General features: G+C 40.8%; 1 protein-coding gene across 2 annotated transcripts in view; it reads left to right on the plus strand.

Annotated features, from left to right (window-relative positions):
• DPP6 (dipeptidyl peptidase like 6) overlaps positions 1-17,148 on the plus strand; it is a 422,788-nt gene that overhangs the window by 235,103 nt on the left and 170,537 nt on the right. For both annotated transcript variants that reach the window (XM_037385816.1, XM_037385817.1), the window contains exons 2-3: positions 5,585-5,699; positions 12,281-12,379. In XM_037385816.1, coding sequence (XP_037241713.1) covers positions 5,585-5,699; positions 12,281-12,379 — 214 coding nt within the window. The remainder of the gene's footprint in view (positions 1-5,584; positions 5,700-12,280; positions 12,380-17,148) is intronic.

Raw genomic sequence — 17,148 nt, forward strand, 5'->3', positions numbered from 1 at the left:
CAGTGTTCTCCTCGTTCGCTCCCAAACCCTCCATTAATGCCCAACCTCAAAACATTTGCGTATGTGCACTTTGCAGAAAATTGTGAGCGCAGATGGAGCTACAGGGCCAAAAGGAGTGGCTTTAGGGCATTCATAAAAGAGCCTCCCAGAAATGCAAGGCAGTATAATGTGTTGCCTTGTGTGCAGGGTAAAAGATTTTTCTCATGGTGCTGAGGAGTAGACAGTGAAGATGTTAAATGTTACTAAGTCATTGCTCCCTATCACTAAAAGCATTTATTATCATCAGAGAAGGAAGGAAAACATAACGTAGTTGTCTCTCATCACCGCAACAGCCAGGATGGTTTCATCCCTCTGAATCTTTCTCTTGGGGCCTTGCAGGAAAGTCCACATACATGCCATGCCTCATTTATAAAAACAGACCAAGTTTTTAATCCTCTGGCTCTAAAGTGTCACCTTTAGCATCTGAACAACTGAGTTTACTGTAGCCTCAGGCTCAGGCTCTGAGTCTTATCTGCAAGCTGATTGATATTCAGCATCACACTTCAGCTGGAGCACAGCTCAGGGTGGTCTGCAGCAGCAAGAGGGGAGGGAGGCGAGTGGGGAGGAGAGGAAAGTTAATAAATAAAAAGCCCTGGACAAAACTAACTCAGCTTGAATTCGGAGATGAGGAGGATGCAGTTACATGCTTATTATTGTTTATCCGTGTTACGATACTGCTAAAGTTCTTTAGTGATTGAGGTTTCCACTGTGCCAGGCAGGGTACAAAAAATGACTCCTGCCCACAAAGAACCTCCATCCTAAATTTAAGGCAGGAGAACAGCAGAGGATCCAGGCAGACGGAGGACTGCAATGAGACAGTGAGGCAGTATCGATCACAATAACCAGAGGTCTCAGAGAACCTCCTGCTGTAACCACTGCAATGCATCTAGTTTACTGCCATTGTCATTGCAATTAATATTTCTTTTTTGCAACACAAGTCTAATAATCTAACCATATGGGTTACCTACTCTTTATCTCCTTTGTTGTACTGTTTAGCAGTTATAATCTGCAGCAATTTTGTATTGTAAAGAACTAATTAACAGTGAAATTATTTTTCCACTGAACATCATAGGAGCTTTTGCCAGGGACAAGTGTGTTCCTGTACTTTAATTCCTCAGCATAGTTTTTATTCTGCACCATGTTCTGAAATTGGTGAGCTGACTTGCCAGAGTCATTGCACTCACTGTTGCATCACCAGGCAAAAGTTTTAATTCAGAACAAGGTAGGTGAAGGCAGAATACATATTTTTTGATTACATGTATGTTAAGAAGCTTGCTAGATTATTTTTTTCATTTAGTGTGTTTATGAGTGTAGTATTTCAGGTTATTTAGTCAAAATGTAGAAACAAAAAAAAAATCAAGAAGCAGAGCTTGCAAGAATGGCAAGCGTGGAAATCGTGCAAAGCTACTGCTATAAACCCCATCCTGCCATTGTTTCAGACCATTAATTTCTTGGGGTTTCTTTTTCTTTCTGCTTTCACTGCTGTACCTGAGATGACAGCTCAGTCTCCTGTCCCCAGCCATGGCCCAGTGTCACCTGGCCCAGCAAAGGCCCTCACGTACAGCGCATGGATCTGGAATGCGAATATTTTGGTATAACACACCTAGATTTTGTTGGTATTGCACAGAAGTGGCAACTCCATGTTGAAAAAGACAAAGAGGCCCACCATCACCACCCCACTGTTGATACTTCAGAGAGTTTGGTCCAGGGCATACAGCTTTAATTAAATAATGCCAATACTTGACAAGCGTTGTCCATATTGTCTTGCTTTCATTTAGCACTATAGACATGGCTATTAAAACCCAAAAGCTGTGCTTGATGAAACTTTTGTTTTAAGAAGCTATTACATTATTGTAATATGGCCACTGTGCTGGCAGACTTCTGGCAGGTTTCAAATAAACATGCCAGAAATAATTTTGTTGACAGCATCTTGGATTGGAGCACATCCAGCCTTCATCCGTAACATGTCAGTACAGTGATTCTTTCACAGGCAGGAAAATATGTCATCACAGATGTGTATTTTAGAGTCTTAAAATACTGTAGATGTCTGGATTTATGGCTTCAAAGTCAACTTCACAGGTGGTTAGGGTTATTTTTCAATCAGAAATGAAGATGAAAGCGATAACATTTACAGTTTTTCATACGCAGCATCAATGAAGTGTGCTTATGTTAAAACCTGTGGTAACATCTGTTTTACTTTCCTAATCCAAAAACAATTAAGGTTTTATGTAAGAGAAAGAAGGGGCTGGAAAGCTAGCAGCAAAAGAAAAAAGGAGAAAAAAAAACAGGCTGCAGGGCTTTAGCTTGCTTGCAGAGGTCGTGCAGGCACCGTTCTTCATGAGAAGCCGAGAGCAGGTGACTCCTGCCGGTGACTGCCTTTGTTTTAACGTTCCCTTTTATGTTATTTTCAGTAGAATCACTTCATCAGAGTAGAAACTTTGTGCATTTGGTTTATATCCATTTGTGCACTATGCTCAGATTTCAGCATTAAATCCAAAGCGGTTCTTTTAGGATTAACAGCCGTGGTTCACGAAGGGTATCTGCCTGCCGGCTGGTTTAGATCTCTGTTTGCTTCGGTGAGCTGGGATCGTGCGGGAATGGGCAAACTAAAGCTTTGTGCTGTGCTGGAGACAAACCTTTTGAGGTGCCACTTCAAGAACGTTATTTATGTGCTTGGATTTGTACCTGCCTAGGGCTTAATTAAACACCTGCTTGGCTTCAGTCCCAAGCACAGAGGCTTTCCTGGGCACGGTGACCATGTGTCCGCTGGTGGGAACCCCTGTAAAAGGGTGGGAGCTGGCTGCCGAGGGCATGGGGTATCGTGGACCGGTGGTGAGGCTGAAATCTCCTGGAAGTAAAAGCTGGTCGCAGTGACAGAGCAACATCTCTCTGGAATTAACAGAAAAATAGATAGGAAAGCTCTGAGGTGGTGCTATCACATACGTGTGTGTGCAGCAGTTTGGTGGTGATTCCATCGAAAGAGACTTCAAATGACTGAGGAGAACAAAAAAGCTGCTTTCCAAACCTGTGCAGAATAAAGCTGTTTACATTTATTTGAAATGCCATTTGTCTTTTCTTGCTTTTTATCAGGGGAAATTTCCTGATGGGATTTTGAAAATAAAGTGAAAACATTCCTTTCTGCTTCCTTGCAGTGTATTAAACCCCAAACTTGGGATCTTGAATAGTTTTCCTCCTCTTGATACACTAGAAATTCCCAGTCTTTGTTGTTCTTTTGCTCAAATATTGATTGGATGCTTGAAGAATGAATGGATTATGATGTGATAATGGATTCAGGGGAAGTATTAATGTGCTGAAAACTTAAGCATGTCTGTGGATTTCTATCACACTGGGACTCATGGATTCATGGATGAGGAAACCTCACTTAATGCAAGGTTTTATTAAGCTTTTGAACTACATCTGGGTTTGTACATCTAATTAAAGTCCATGAACTTTTTTTTGTTGTTGTTCAATTTTAAAACTTCTGACATTCAAGGGGAAGAGAGTTGTGAGATTATTTTCAGGAATTGACTGTTGCCATCAGACCTGTAAAGCTGTGTCTTTCCTCTGTCCTTGGACACTGTTAGGACTTGGCTGGGTAGAAGCGCTGTGGTTTCTCAGCTGCATCTCCCCAATTCTCCTGTCACCCCTCTAGGTCCCACTGTGCTCTGCTGTGAGAGGAAGAATATTTCTGTCACTTACTGAAAAGCCCTGGATTCTTTTCCTGGCTTTATTTCTCAGTTTGTGCATAACCCTGGGAAAGTCACAGAATCTCTTTTGAGCCTATTTGCATCACCTGAAAAATGGAGACCATAACAGTTTCCTAAAAAAGGTGTTGGAATACAAAAAATTAATTAACATTTGTATTCGTGCTTAGGGTGAAGACATTATAAAAATGCACGTATTTGTATTCTTTCTGTTTGCTTGTTGGCAAAGTTGCATTTCTCAAGGCTCCTGACCTACTTTTCAGATCTTTCTGCAGTGAGAGTAATAAACTATACATTTGTTCCTTCTAATTATTTTTCATTTTAAATAGAAAGCCAAATGCAAATGAGAGGAAGGCAAGGCAGAGAGTGGGTGCTAACTTCTACCCCTTTTTGCCAGAAGGAAGGGAACCATTGTGTCTTCTCCAGAACTAGAATAAATAATGAAATACAGATGCTACCTCAGATGTTCAGTGCATCAAACCTGGCTTTCCACTGCAGTTTTATAGCCTTTGTAATGGATTCATCCCCAAACATGTAGGAAGAGAGTCTCAACATTATCTTTTTCTGTGAAATGGATTCTTGATTTGGAAAGGCTGAAAAATATTTTCCAGCATTTTCTGAAATCAAAACTGTGAGGTTTTCCTGACCTCCCTGTTCAAGTCATTTTGCTGTGTATAAGAAAAAGTTACAGTGAGTGAAACACTTTCTCTGAATTACAGAACTCAGTCTATTATAAAGCTTTTTGTTTTCCTGATAAAATTAAAAAAGAAAAAAAGAAGAATCTTTTAAAGAGGTACCAGCAGGTCTGTCTTAGACCCTCCTTCCCTCATAATCAAAGAAATAAGGCAAAAGTTCTAACCTGGTGAGGTAAATGAGAAGGAGGAGCATCCAGAGTTGTTCTGGCTGTGAGGCCAGATCCCTTGAGTGAATTCAGCTTTCCAGGAAAGTGGAGTGTGCTGATATTTCATACAATTCCTGGGGATGCTTCAATGTGTGCATGAAATCTCATTTAATGCACAGTGCTAAGGGGAATCCAGCAAAAAGCATGAAAGGGATAAAGTGCAATAAATATTTAAGATCATGTGAATGCGAACACAGCACTTCATAAAAGCCTCAGTCTCGAGAGCAAGGGTGCTGTATACATCGTAGACAGAACATATGGTACAACCACAGTGAAGTCAAAGCTAATCAGTGAATAGTGATGGAGCTTTTATTCTAAAGTTTTAAGGATGTGATTAAATTTAATGTATGTGCTAGACATGAAGCCTGTCTTCACATTCTCAGACCTACCAGCCTGCGAATGAATGCATGCAAGGTGGCCTGAGGAGATGTGATGTTTTCTGGGATGGCAGGAGAATTCACCATGGGGATATCCTTATTGATTTTTATCTCCATACATGCCCCTGTGAATTATTTATCTTCCTGTATTCTTCTCTGGCATCTTATTATAAAAGTCTCTTGAAAGTTACAGTAAAGCTCTTTATTCCCAGACTTGATGAGGGTTGGTAGGAAATTGGCTTTTGATAAGTGAGTTTGGATCGGTGCTGGTGGGGGTGGCTGGTGCCTGTATGCAAGGAGGTGATGGGGAGTGTGGGTTTCACTACCGTATATCCTATGGGTGCCTTGCGTTTATTCGTTGCACAATATGATTTGGCGTGGATTCAGTTAATAACACAACATATTCTAACAGCATGAATTGTATTTGGCTGACAGGCTTCACCCACCATGGTCGCAGGGTGCATGTTGTCGTTCTGCGGATGTACATTGCTGTTTGGGTTCTGCTGTTTGTTTCCTTGTCTAAGTGCCTTTTCTAAATGTTCACTTTCCTTTCATGTTTCTAGGAGCTGGTGGGGAGTAATCCTCCTCAAAGAAACTGGAAAGGAATTGCAATTGCCTTACTTGTTATTCTTGTTATCTGCTCCCTGATTGTCACCTCTGTTATACTCCTGACACCAGGTATTTATAACCTTTAACTCACTTCCATTCTGTTTTTCATCTGTAATTTTACACTTCCAAGGGTAAAGGGATTGCAAACTGACTGCAAAGCCAACATCAAAGGAATCATCCTTCCTGTTCTTTATCTTGGTGTGACACTGAGTTCAAGGCCATTCTTAGGTAGATTGTTTTAGAGATTTACACTTCAATTCAAAGATCAGGGCTGTTGAGCTGAAGGTACAAGCCTGAACCTTGGTGGCCTAAACATGGATGGGGAGTGTAATTTTAGATGTGCCAGGGTATGAGAAACATCTGCATAGAGCAGTCAGTCAGGTCGCAGAACTTCCGGAAGTTCAGCCACATGGAGCAGCAAACCCAGGTGGGTGGCATATCCCAGACCCAGACCATCTGAAATGGCATCAGATGCCTATACTTAGGCATGTGACTCCCATCCCATTCATCTGGATTGACTTTTTTTGATCAGACTATAGTATTTCAGCTTTACAAAGCAATTCCAGATAACTGTGTGTCAGATAGCACTTAACGACAGCAAATAATTAGTAACTTCCCAAGAAGGGATTCTTTGCATTAATACCCTTACCAAGCTTCAGCAAAGTTCTGTGCATGTAACCTCTGTAAATTACTTCTCTTACAATAGCTGCTGAGCTTGTAGGCTTGAATTTTAATGTGGTATCATTATGATTATTGATTATTACATATTTATACAGCCCTGTAAATTTCTGTGCCTACTTATGGCGTAGAAATAACGTGCTTGTGTGGCTCTGAGAAGATTGTGATCTGAATATGAGAAGGCAAACAAGTGAGAGACAAGACACAGAAAAGAGAAGTCAGTGTCTGAAAGGGTGAGGAGCTACAAAACACAGGAGAAGGCAGAATATCATCTGCAGAAGGACATAGAGGAGAGGAAAAGGGGCTCCTTCTTGAATGAGTACATGCGAGGGATTCTAGGGGACAACAGAGCAAAGAGCACAGAGCTGAGGAGGGGAATGGACACGAGGGAGAAACAAAACCGTAGGAAATGGAAGAGCAAAGGATGGTGAAGTGGAAAAAATGAGGTGGAAGTTGTGTGGTAGAAATTTCTAGCTCATAGCATGTGAATCACTACGTTATCCTTTTTTTATTTATCATGATTCCATGTCCAGTTTATTTCATGCTATCCTGAAGTTTTCAATGGAAATGTAAGTAGCACATTGTCATGCCAGAGTAATTAAGTATTTAAGCAATTAAGTTAATTAAGGTTAAACATAATTAAGGATCATTTTTACATTACCTTTGCTAGGGTTCAGATTCAATACTATTGGGCAGTGCAGTTCATCTCTGAGATGTTTTGGGGTGTGGTCTGTGGACCGTACTCAAATCAGGCACCATGTACTTGCAGTGAAAAATATCAACCCTTACGCATTATGTGCGGAAATGTTGCCTTCTGTTTTAGAGAAGTGCAGTCCCAGACTTTTCAAAAATGCAGGCTGAAGCGCAGGTTCCTTAACCCATACCTGTGGGCTTCAAGAAGCTGTTGGTGACTTGCACTGCATAGAGGAGATAATGAGTGACACTTCCATTGAAGAGCAGGATTCTGTATAGATAGATACATAGGGAGAAACATAAAAATAGCTTTTTTCAGTCCTAAATACAGTCAAAGTCACAAATATTTCCTTTTACAAGACCATCTGTAAGAATGATTTCTTTATAAGGTTGATATCTGGTGAGGATTATCAGCTCTGAATTCAATTCTGAGCTCCACTGTAGACCTCATTTAGGAATTCTCCTGAATTCTGCTCCCATTTCTCCATAAAGAAAATCACATGTAAATCCACTAACGACTATTATGACTATAGATACTGCAGTATCTATATGCAGTAGTCCAGATAACTACCTAGGCAGAAAAGGTATTGAGACCCTGGAGTTAATGTTCTCTAATGTAGGAAGATACAAGTAAATATGGGTTATTGTGATGACATTCTATTTTACGTAGCATGAAGTAGGAATGTGAAATACCCACATTCAGTTATAAATAAAATTCACAAGTGTATTTGTGTTTAATTTTTGTATTTTCATAGAAATATATGCACACACAAAGTGTTTGGGGTATGTATGCACACACATGCATACACACAAATCACACGGGTGTTAGTATGTACTTAGCAACAAGTCCAAGCAGCACAGTTAAAGAGTGCTTAATATTTAGGAATATGCAAAGTTATTTTCCATGCTAGAATTTCCATTCATGGTTTTTGAGATTTCCAGTTACCTGATCTGCTGGTAAACTGGATTTGGGTTGTTTCTTCCCCTGCTGGTGTTTCAGAACTGTCCCCTACATGCAAATACAAAAACTCTGAGCTCAGTACTGCTTCTGTTTTTAATATGCATCCAGACTGCTTCATGGTGTGACTCTGCAAAGGGTAAAATAGATAGCTTAGGTTGCTGCTGTGGCTTGGTAGCAGCCGACTTCAGTCTTCGTTTGGGCCACTGGCCCTGGAGCTTGTTATGAGGACATGCTGTGGCAGGGGGTAACAGCAGGCTCGTTTGGCAAGCATTTCCCACCAGCCAGTGCTAAGCCAGACACTGAGGCTGGTTTGACAAACGTAAAACATATTACATTGATAATCCTGGCTGGGGATAGCACATTCTGACAAGGTAGGAGTAGGGGAGATGGAGGAGCCTGTCTGAAAGGAGATGCAGAATCTGAATTTCCCTGCCATCAAATAGTGCACTGGAAGAAGGAATGTTTATCCTTTGGTAGCCAAACTGAAAAATAAGTGATGGATATTGGAATAAGATGCAATGAAGGGACAGGACAGTGAAGGAAGGAAGTGAAGCAGTTTTTTCTATGTTCATGGGGAGCTACTGCCAAGTGCAAGACTGACATCAGGAAAAAACAAAAAAAAAACCCTCTTCACTGGAAATGTCTCAGGTGGGGTGATGCAGTCTGGCATGGGCAAAGCACAATGCCTGAAAATACTTTTAATATTATTTTTAAGTTGGTAATATTTTTAAGTCTTCCTTCTTTTAAGAATGTTGGCATCGAGACTGACACTGTCATACCAGTACAAATAACCTGTTGCATTTTACTTCTGAATGCCTTACTTATTCCTGTCTATCTTGGCCCTTTCCCTGTGTGGGAAACCGTTATTCTCTAAGTATTTGCTGTTGGTTCGAAGGCCTGTTTCGCAGTGCAATACCAAGGCATGCAAAGCAGAGATGCTGTAAACCCAGCACTGCACATCATGTGATCCCTACGGAGAGTAATCTGGGACATGTATGGGATGGAGTGCAGCATGCAGGCTTGTGGTCCATGTTCAGGCAAAGAAAAGTGGTTAACTGGACCCATAACTTGCATCACGATGGTGGCATTTCCCAGTACTGTGAAAGCTGGGGTAGTCTCCTTGGTAGTCTCCTGCAAATGCAAGAGTGAGTGGTAGAATGGGGAATGGGGAAGGTTTGCTTAACAGAACAGATAATGATTAAGGTATTTAATAATTGAGGGAAAAGGGGATTTATATATCTCTCCAAGAATCTTCTGCAAAGCAGGCCAAACCTTTAAAGAAGGTTTTAACTCTGGATTCAGCTGCGGAAAGGCTGAAATCTGTGCTGCTCTGGGTTTCTCAGAGGCAGGTCACTCACCCTGCTTTAAGATTAGCTCATAAACTGAGAACAGCGCTCTTTGCATTCAGCAGACATTGTAATTACAGTAGCAGTGCTTTATTGCTAGCTAATGCTTAGGTCTTATGTTATAAAATCCTAATAAAATTTCAACATCTTTATGATTTGTGTATCCTGGGTACTCTCGAACAATATTTTCAAAAGAAGTAGTAATGGGTGGAAGTTTGCATTTAATTACACAACAGCACACCACATGCGCGCAATTGCCTACGCTGAGGTTCTTTGATTTCGTGTGTGTGAGTCCTGCCATTCCACCCACCTTTGAAAAGTGTGAAGCTATTTATACAAACGATAAAAGTGTGGGACTGAGCCTTTCCTAATTGGCGGTTGCTCACTTGTCACAGCATATGGTCCCTGTATGGGTCCCGTCCCAGCAGTGTTTGTGTATTTATATGAAGACACGTAAAACTATAGATATGCATGTGTGCACGTGCACGCGCACAAATCTGAAGAGAGGACCCAACCCTACAGAAATATTACTGCAGGAGGCAGTAAGGGAATCTCGGCAACATGCCTTGGGCAGGCTCCTGGGCGTGCATGCTTCACTTGCTCCCTCTCCCTCCTCCTGCTGTCCCTCAGGAGGAGTTTGAAGCGCTGTGAAGATATGGAAGTGGTGCAGCTCCCGGACTGCTGTCTCCACCCTGCACAGACAGAGGGAATGAGAAGGGCTTCCCACCCTGTCCCTTCCCAAATCTCCAGCACAGAGGTTTGCTGGTGCCTGTCCTTATGCCCTCATGGTGGGAAAGAGGGTATCCATGCCCTCAGGGTGCGTTTGGGAAGTGATGCCTGGTAAGCCCAGGCTGTGCGTGTGCTCCCATCTCCTGCTCCGCACCACCTGGTCTGCCTGGGGACCCAGTGCTGGGACCTGGCACCATGGTGGGAACTAGCTGGCACATTTCCCTGGAGTTCCCCTGACCTGTATTTTCCATTTTAATAAATAAAACAATGCAGAAGAACTTGGCATAATGCTGTCACAGATAAGGATTTGGCTGAGGACCCATATTAATCTGTCTTGGTATTTGGGAGCACATTGAGCAGTGTGATTGCTCAGTCAGACCTGGACAAATAAGAAAATTGAAGAATATAATTTAATTTGGTAAAAATTATAGTTTCTATTGGAATACCTTCTAGCCGAACAAAACACTGTAGGTAATTTTCAATCATCTCAGGTAGCTCAGGGGCTTCAATTTAGTGTAGTAAAGAAGACTTTTTTCCTCTGGTAAATGGCTTCAGAGAGTCTGACTCCACTGTTTCTAATCACCTGTATGTTCAGTGTAAGTTTATCGCTAAACAACATTACAGATCACTCAGGCTGCATGATACCAATAGGCCTCAGGCATGAGGATGCTGTAGTGAGTAGAGATGCTGAAGCACACATCCCTGCTATGGAAATACTCAGAATGTGGCTTCATGTGTTCCATTAAAGAGCAAATGTGTTTAAAGCTGACTGAAAGGTTTCCACGAAAATATTTTTTCAGCAAAAAATTGAATGTTGAAAACATTATTTATAGAAGGTGATTGCTTGTCATAGCAAAAAAAAAAAAAAATCACTGTTAAGAGCAAAAAAGAAAAGAAGGAATATATTAATCAAAATTGTTGGGTTTCGTTTTTCTCTAAATGTTTAATCTTTGAAAAAGTTAAAAAATATTTTCATATAAACTAAGTACCCACTGTAGAGTTCTGTGATGAAATATATGTACTTTTCATCTGTAAGGCCCAAGAATCCATTGATTCAACATAAACACTTCAGTTACGGTCCCAGGAGCCCCTGGGGAGTGTTTATGAGAACTGTTATGTAGTGGAGACATGGTGATAGAAATGAGAAGGTATAATTGTGGCATGGGGGAAGATGCTAACTGCAGCAAACTTCAAGTGGTTAAATTTGTGCCTTTATTCTATTCAGTTGGACTTAAGCGCGTTTAGTCTTGGTGACATCCTAGATGAGACAGATTTCCTTGTAGCAATAATATATACACAGAAAGAAATCAGTTCTGCATTTTCTTCAGTTTGTGCTTTGTCTCAGAAATCTATGGACAGTCTCTGGCTGAATCACGAGAAATGTGGAGAGGACCGTGTAAAGGACAGTGGAAGAAGAGATACAGCACGTATTTCTTTGGGGGGGGGAAGTGCTACAGAGCAGAGGGAGGAAGAATTAACTAAATGAAGAACACTTTTGTTATTACAAGTTGATCTTACAGGATCTTAAACTGACAGTCTGGTTCTTCATTGTAAAAGCTGTCCAGATTCGCGTGTTTGCAAAAGAAACCATATATCTTTTCACTAAAAATTAAAATCAGTATGGGACAGCTATGCGACACCTAAGGATTTAGGGTTATGTCTCTCAGATTTTTCAAAAGTGTTCCTGCAGCCAAGTGTCTGATTCCCATGGAAAATTTTTTATGAATTCCTGAAGTAATCCGTATGAGCCCTTCTAAGGCTAAATAATTTTCAAATGTGGTTCTGCATGACAGTTTTTAAGGAAATAAAAACATAAGCTATAAAAACTTGGTCACTTTTAATTATGATTTTTAAATTTATCTGATGATTTCAGAATAGTCTTAGTGCTAAGTAGCTTTATAATTCTTCAGAATAGTCAGGATCGTATAGCACTATGACATCTGTAGGCTTGTTTTCATAACTTTAAAAATCTTTTTGGATCAGTTTATGCCTGAAAGTGTGTAACCACATCTTGGTTTTTTTGTAGTTGCTGAATACATGCATAAATAACAAGGAGGTTTCTGTTCATGACCCACTGGATGGTCCTTTTATAACACTGACAATGGGAAGGGGCTTAAGCATGGCAGAATGCCTAACGTGGACTGTTCCAAATGAGATATGACGTGGCCCTATTCACAGTTGCTGTATTTTCAGATACATTTCAAAGTTGAAGTAATGGCAGTTTGTTTTCAAATCTTTTACAGTTGAAGACAACAGCTTGTCTCAGAAGAAGAAGATAACAGTGGAAGATCTCTTCAGTGATGATTTCAAAATTCATGACCCAGAGGCTAAATGGATAACTGGTGAGTGAGGCATGAAGATGTTGCAGTGTCTTTGCTTTGCTTCCTTGCCCTCTGAGCATCTTTTTAATTTTTTTTAATTTATTTATTTATTTCTGTATTCCTTCTGTTCTTTATTTTGCTTCTGAAATTACAGAATCAAGGAGTGGTTGTGGTTGGAAAGGACCTCAGGAGATCACCTTGTCCAACTCCCTGTTCAAGCAAGGGCAGCCAGAGCTGGTTGCCCAGAGCCATGCCAAAATATTCAATCATAAAATTCCTATTCCAGCTTTCCTCCTCATAAATATGCAAACACTGCTGCTCTGTTATTATAATTTTTTTTTATTTAGGGCTCTCCAGTGGGCTCATAGCTATGCATTAAAAACTAGAACCTTTGTCCCAAAGAGCATTCAGTAGGTGATGTAGCATGAGGTTGGAAGAAGTGGTTGGAGCACTATCAGTCATTATTTTACCATAAACAAAAAATCAGGTTTATATTCCCTCATTGAAACTCTTTTTTCCAGCAGAGAAGTGAAGTATTGCTAAGCAACAGGCAAACAGTGGTCCAGCAGCAGCTGGGCTGGTGCTTGCACACAAGCTATGTGCTCTTTTTATCCTCTGCTGCCTTACATTTTCTAGTCAGGGGAAAACCAAATAATGCTTGAATTAATGCATGTAGTATTTTCTGGAGTAGAGCTGTTTGGGGGGATGTAGATTCCAGCTCTCGCTGGAAATCGCTGCAGTTGGAACAAGCTTTGGCGAGAATAAAATGATTTGTGGTATGCTGTTCATGTAGGTTCCAGTCCAACTCCTATTATCACTGAAGTTATTAGTTTTTCTTTTGAATTTAATGGGGAACTGGATGAAATCCTTCCACGTGTTTGGCTTTCCTTGTCTGTTATGTCCATTGGGGAACAATTTTAATACCTGTACTGAAAAGAGAGAGTGTTAAAGGGTAGTGCTGAATAAACATGTTCCCCAGCTGCCCCCAGCACAGCTGTCTCCAACTTCTCCCACCAATTCAGCTACAGGGGAATGCAATTGCAGACATCAGGCACCTTCACAAACACACCTGACGATGGGCAGGAGCTCTTTTTCAGGCTCAGTGTACTCCTGGGAATGGTGCTGCCCATAACCACTCTCTGGGAATAATGATAATGGAAACATTAGCTGCATCGCAGTTCAGAATTATTTGTCTAGCATCCTTTTTTTAGCACTGCTATCCCTAATAGCCCTAATGAAGGAAGAGGTGTCTTGTTGAGAGCTTTACTTCTATTTTCTTTCTTTGGTAGAGTACAGGGGAATGATGATGTTAATGCATTAGCTTAATTCATAAATCTAATTCATGAGTTTATTTAATTACAAACTTTTGCACGAACAGAGAATGAAGTATTGCCATAGAGCTAGGTGTTATATCCCCCCTCTGGTGAGTATAGCTTTACATGGACAGAAGGCATATTTTCCACAAAACTGCAGTCTTCTGTGAAAAAACAGTATTTCTCATGCTTTTCCAATTATGGGCACATACTGGTGCCATATAAAGTTTTATTAAGACTCCAATCTTGAATGTTTTCAAATCCATCTCAGTCCTCCCATGTACTCTTAATGTCTGCAGCACAATTGAACATCAGTCTTGCCTGATCTGAAATTACTAAAATACTGTTTCTGCAATGGACAAAGCACAAAATAGTATTGTGCAAACATGCACAGATATTTTAGAAGGGCTTGTTCTGTTGTTGTGCTACTAATACCATTGATACTGACTTTAATACATCCAGAGGACGTTTTATAAAGCCGATAGATATTCCTGAAATTTACCCAAGGGTGACTTCACATTTAAGGGCAAGATGCTAATCTGAAATGTCACTCATCCAAGGACCCAAAGCCATTTTACAACACTAATTACTTTTCTGCATTATAGTTGTTTTTCACAGCTTTCTCTAACTGGCTAAGTGGTGAAATCTTGATTAAGGTCCCTGATAAGCAAGATGAAAGACCAGTAGCCCAGTTCCCAAGCACACATTGCTGTTGGTCTCCCATTCTCAGTTTTTAGAATGCAAATTAAAGAACCTGAAAATGCCAAAGCCAAATTCATAAAACATTATAACAAGAGTGTTGGAATGCCTTAGCAGAATAACTGCATATTTTAAACCTGCATGTTTAGAATGGCATGACTCACAAAATGAATTAATGTTTTGTGGGGAATCTGCATAATTGTTAAAATATAGGTAGCTGTTGTGTATCCTTCTTCCCCTTCTCCTGTTAATTATACAGCAAAATATCATGGTCATTCTGAGATCTGCAGAATTCAGTCTTCTTGGCTTCTCAAAGCTCTGTTTCTTTCCTTTCCCTCTTCATTGTTGCAGAAGATAGGAGTTTGGTGGTCTTGCGAAAGATGAAGCATGCTGCACGTTTAGGAGTATTTGAATCATCTCAGGGATTTGCTCTGAATATAGTTTAGTCAGTAAAATATCAGTGTTCTTCCCAGTAAGCAAGGGGCTAATCCAAACCATCTGAAGGAGCAAGGTCTTTCCTTTGACCTGAATGAGTCTTAGAACAAGTGTTAAAATAATAATTAAAAAAAAAAAAGTTATTTCTATTCAGGGTGGCACTTAAAAATATGCTCAAAGCTCACTGATTGATGGGATGAGCTGATGTTTAACTATTTTCTGGACTCCCAGCGGGCAAGTGGAAAAATAACATATTTCTGATTGATAGCTTTGTCATTCCATTGATTTTAAAGGAGCTAGGGAGAAAGAGAAAAAAAAAAAAAAGAAGAAAAAAAAAAAAAGAAAGAAAAAAAGAGAGCCAGTCTCAAAGCTGTCATAACTACACTTTCAGTGCAAAGGTTAGAGGCTTTCTCTAAGCTTTCAGTCACAACTTGTGGCTGTTTTGTGGATGTTTGCATCTTTTTCTATTGGAATTGCAATTAAATTTACTTACACGAAGTGAGAGATGTGCAAAGATGGAACTTTGAACTTTTGACAATTTTTGTGATGCTACTGTCATTTCAAATTTCAGTTTGCAGTTTTTATCCAGTGGTTTAGTGAAAAAGAAAGATTATTTTGTTTAACTAGCTGCTGTCTTTTACTGCCCTGACCGTTGTTGTTATTGAATCAGTTAAGAGCACTCGGGAGGTGAGCACATTCATAGACCAGAACTGACTGCGCCAGTTATTTCTAGTTTCAATTCCAGGGACTGCTATTGCTTAGATTTTCCCTGTAGTGTATGTAAATGCTGTATTTATTGCAAAGGTTTCACGTAGAGGAATTACAGAGGAATTAAGGCAAGTTAATTAACATTGATAAAATACAGCTGTGGGCTGTCTTCAGGGGCGGTGGGTTGGCTGACGTGGACAATGTGCAGCTGTGGCTGGTTCCTGCTGAGTAGTTAAATAGCTCTAAGGGGGAAGGAAGAGGAGCCCTGGAGGAAGAGAGACCTGGAAGAAGCAGAGGGAGGAGAGGGAGTGCCCTGGATGTAGGAGAGGCAAGAAGCAGGGTGGACTGGCCTGAAGAGGATGAAGAAACAGCACAAACGGTAGATGAACTTTTGAAACCTTGTGGGGCATTGGTGGCTGTGCTGGGGCAAGGTGGGGGAACCACTTACTGAAGTTAACCTGGTATGGGATGGTGAAAGCCTTGTTGCAGCCCACTGGTTTGCTAGTGCTGTGACAGTTTCACTTCTCAGGACAACATAGTATATAGTAGTATAGTATATATGGTACACAATAGTTGGTATAAAGCAGTGAAATACAGGAGGTCTGACATTGTGCTGGTGATCAGATGCCATCTCCCTGCCCTGCAATCCAAGTGCAAAGAAGCTGAGCTGCATCTCTGTTCCAGCCCCATCCATCTCGTGCCTTCTCCTGTGCTCATGCCTCGGTGCATCACACCACACACAGTTCTGTTATCGTCCTCTGTTGTGAACTCCCCTTTACTATACAACTAGAATCATGTTGTCCATATGCTAAGCATGCATATGAGCTCCAATTATCAGCTCGTCTCATACTGTGTATCTTAAATGTTGTATTTGGTCACTTCCTCGTTTTTGTGTATCCTCTTCCATACGCTGTCAGGAGTGTCCTGTGCCAACCTTTCGTTAGCCCTCTTGCAGATGACTGATGGCCCACTCGTTAATCTAGTTTCTGACTGCTTATCAGTTCTTCTCTTGAGCTCTACATCGCTTCTAATTAGGCTTTACAATTACTAGGCTTTTCTGGTAATTTCTCTCACACAGGACTTTAACTCAGGTTTCTGAAAAGCTCAGTGGGATGCTGCAGTGTTCCCATAAAGGTGGTCAAAACCCAGGATAAAGAAAGGTGCTAGCATTTCAGGCTGAAGAGCAGCTCAGTTGCCTGATTCATCCTGAAATCAATAATTTGTCATCGTTACCTGGATCTGGCCTAAGAAGCTGGTCGGGCAATGAGTGCTGCCTTTGTAGCCCTGCACAACTGCAAGGATTCCCGTCAGCTGTGAACCTCACCTCCAGCATCTCAGAACACTGGGGGAAAACCCTCCTTTTTCACGGGGTGGCAGCATCCTGTCCAATGTCAAAAAAGGCAGCAAAGACAGAATCATATATACCGCTTATGGAGACTTATGCTTATCTTCTGTCTTTGTACTTAATGGCAAAAACATTTTGCCCACGTTGAAAGTACTTGGCTGCTGTTGTAGTTAGAAAAACATAATAGCATCCTGTAATATACTGCCTGTGGTTATTGCGATTGATTGGATGCAACAAGCAGTCATTATTTACTTCTTGGAGGATGTTTTTCGAGCCTTGCTGTTGGCATC

The sequence above is a fragment of the Falco rusticolus genome, chromosome 4 (assembly GCF_015220075.1).
Source record: "Falco rusticolus isolate bFalRus1 chromosome 4, bFalRus1.pri, whole genome shotgun sequence".
Taxonomy (NCBI): domain Eukaryota; kingdom Metazoa; phylum Chordata; class Aves; order Falconiformes; family Falconidae; genus Falco; species Falco rusticolus.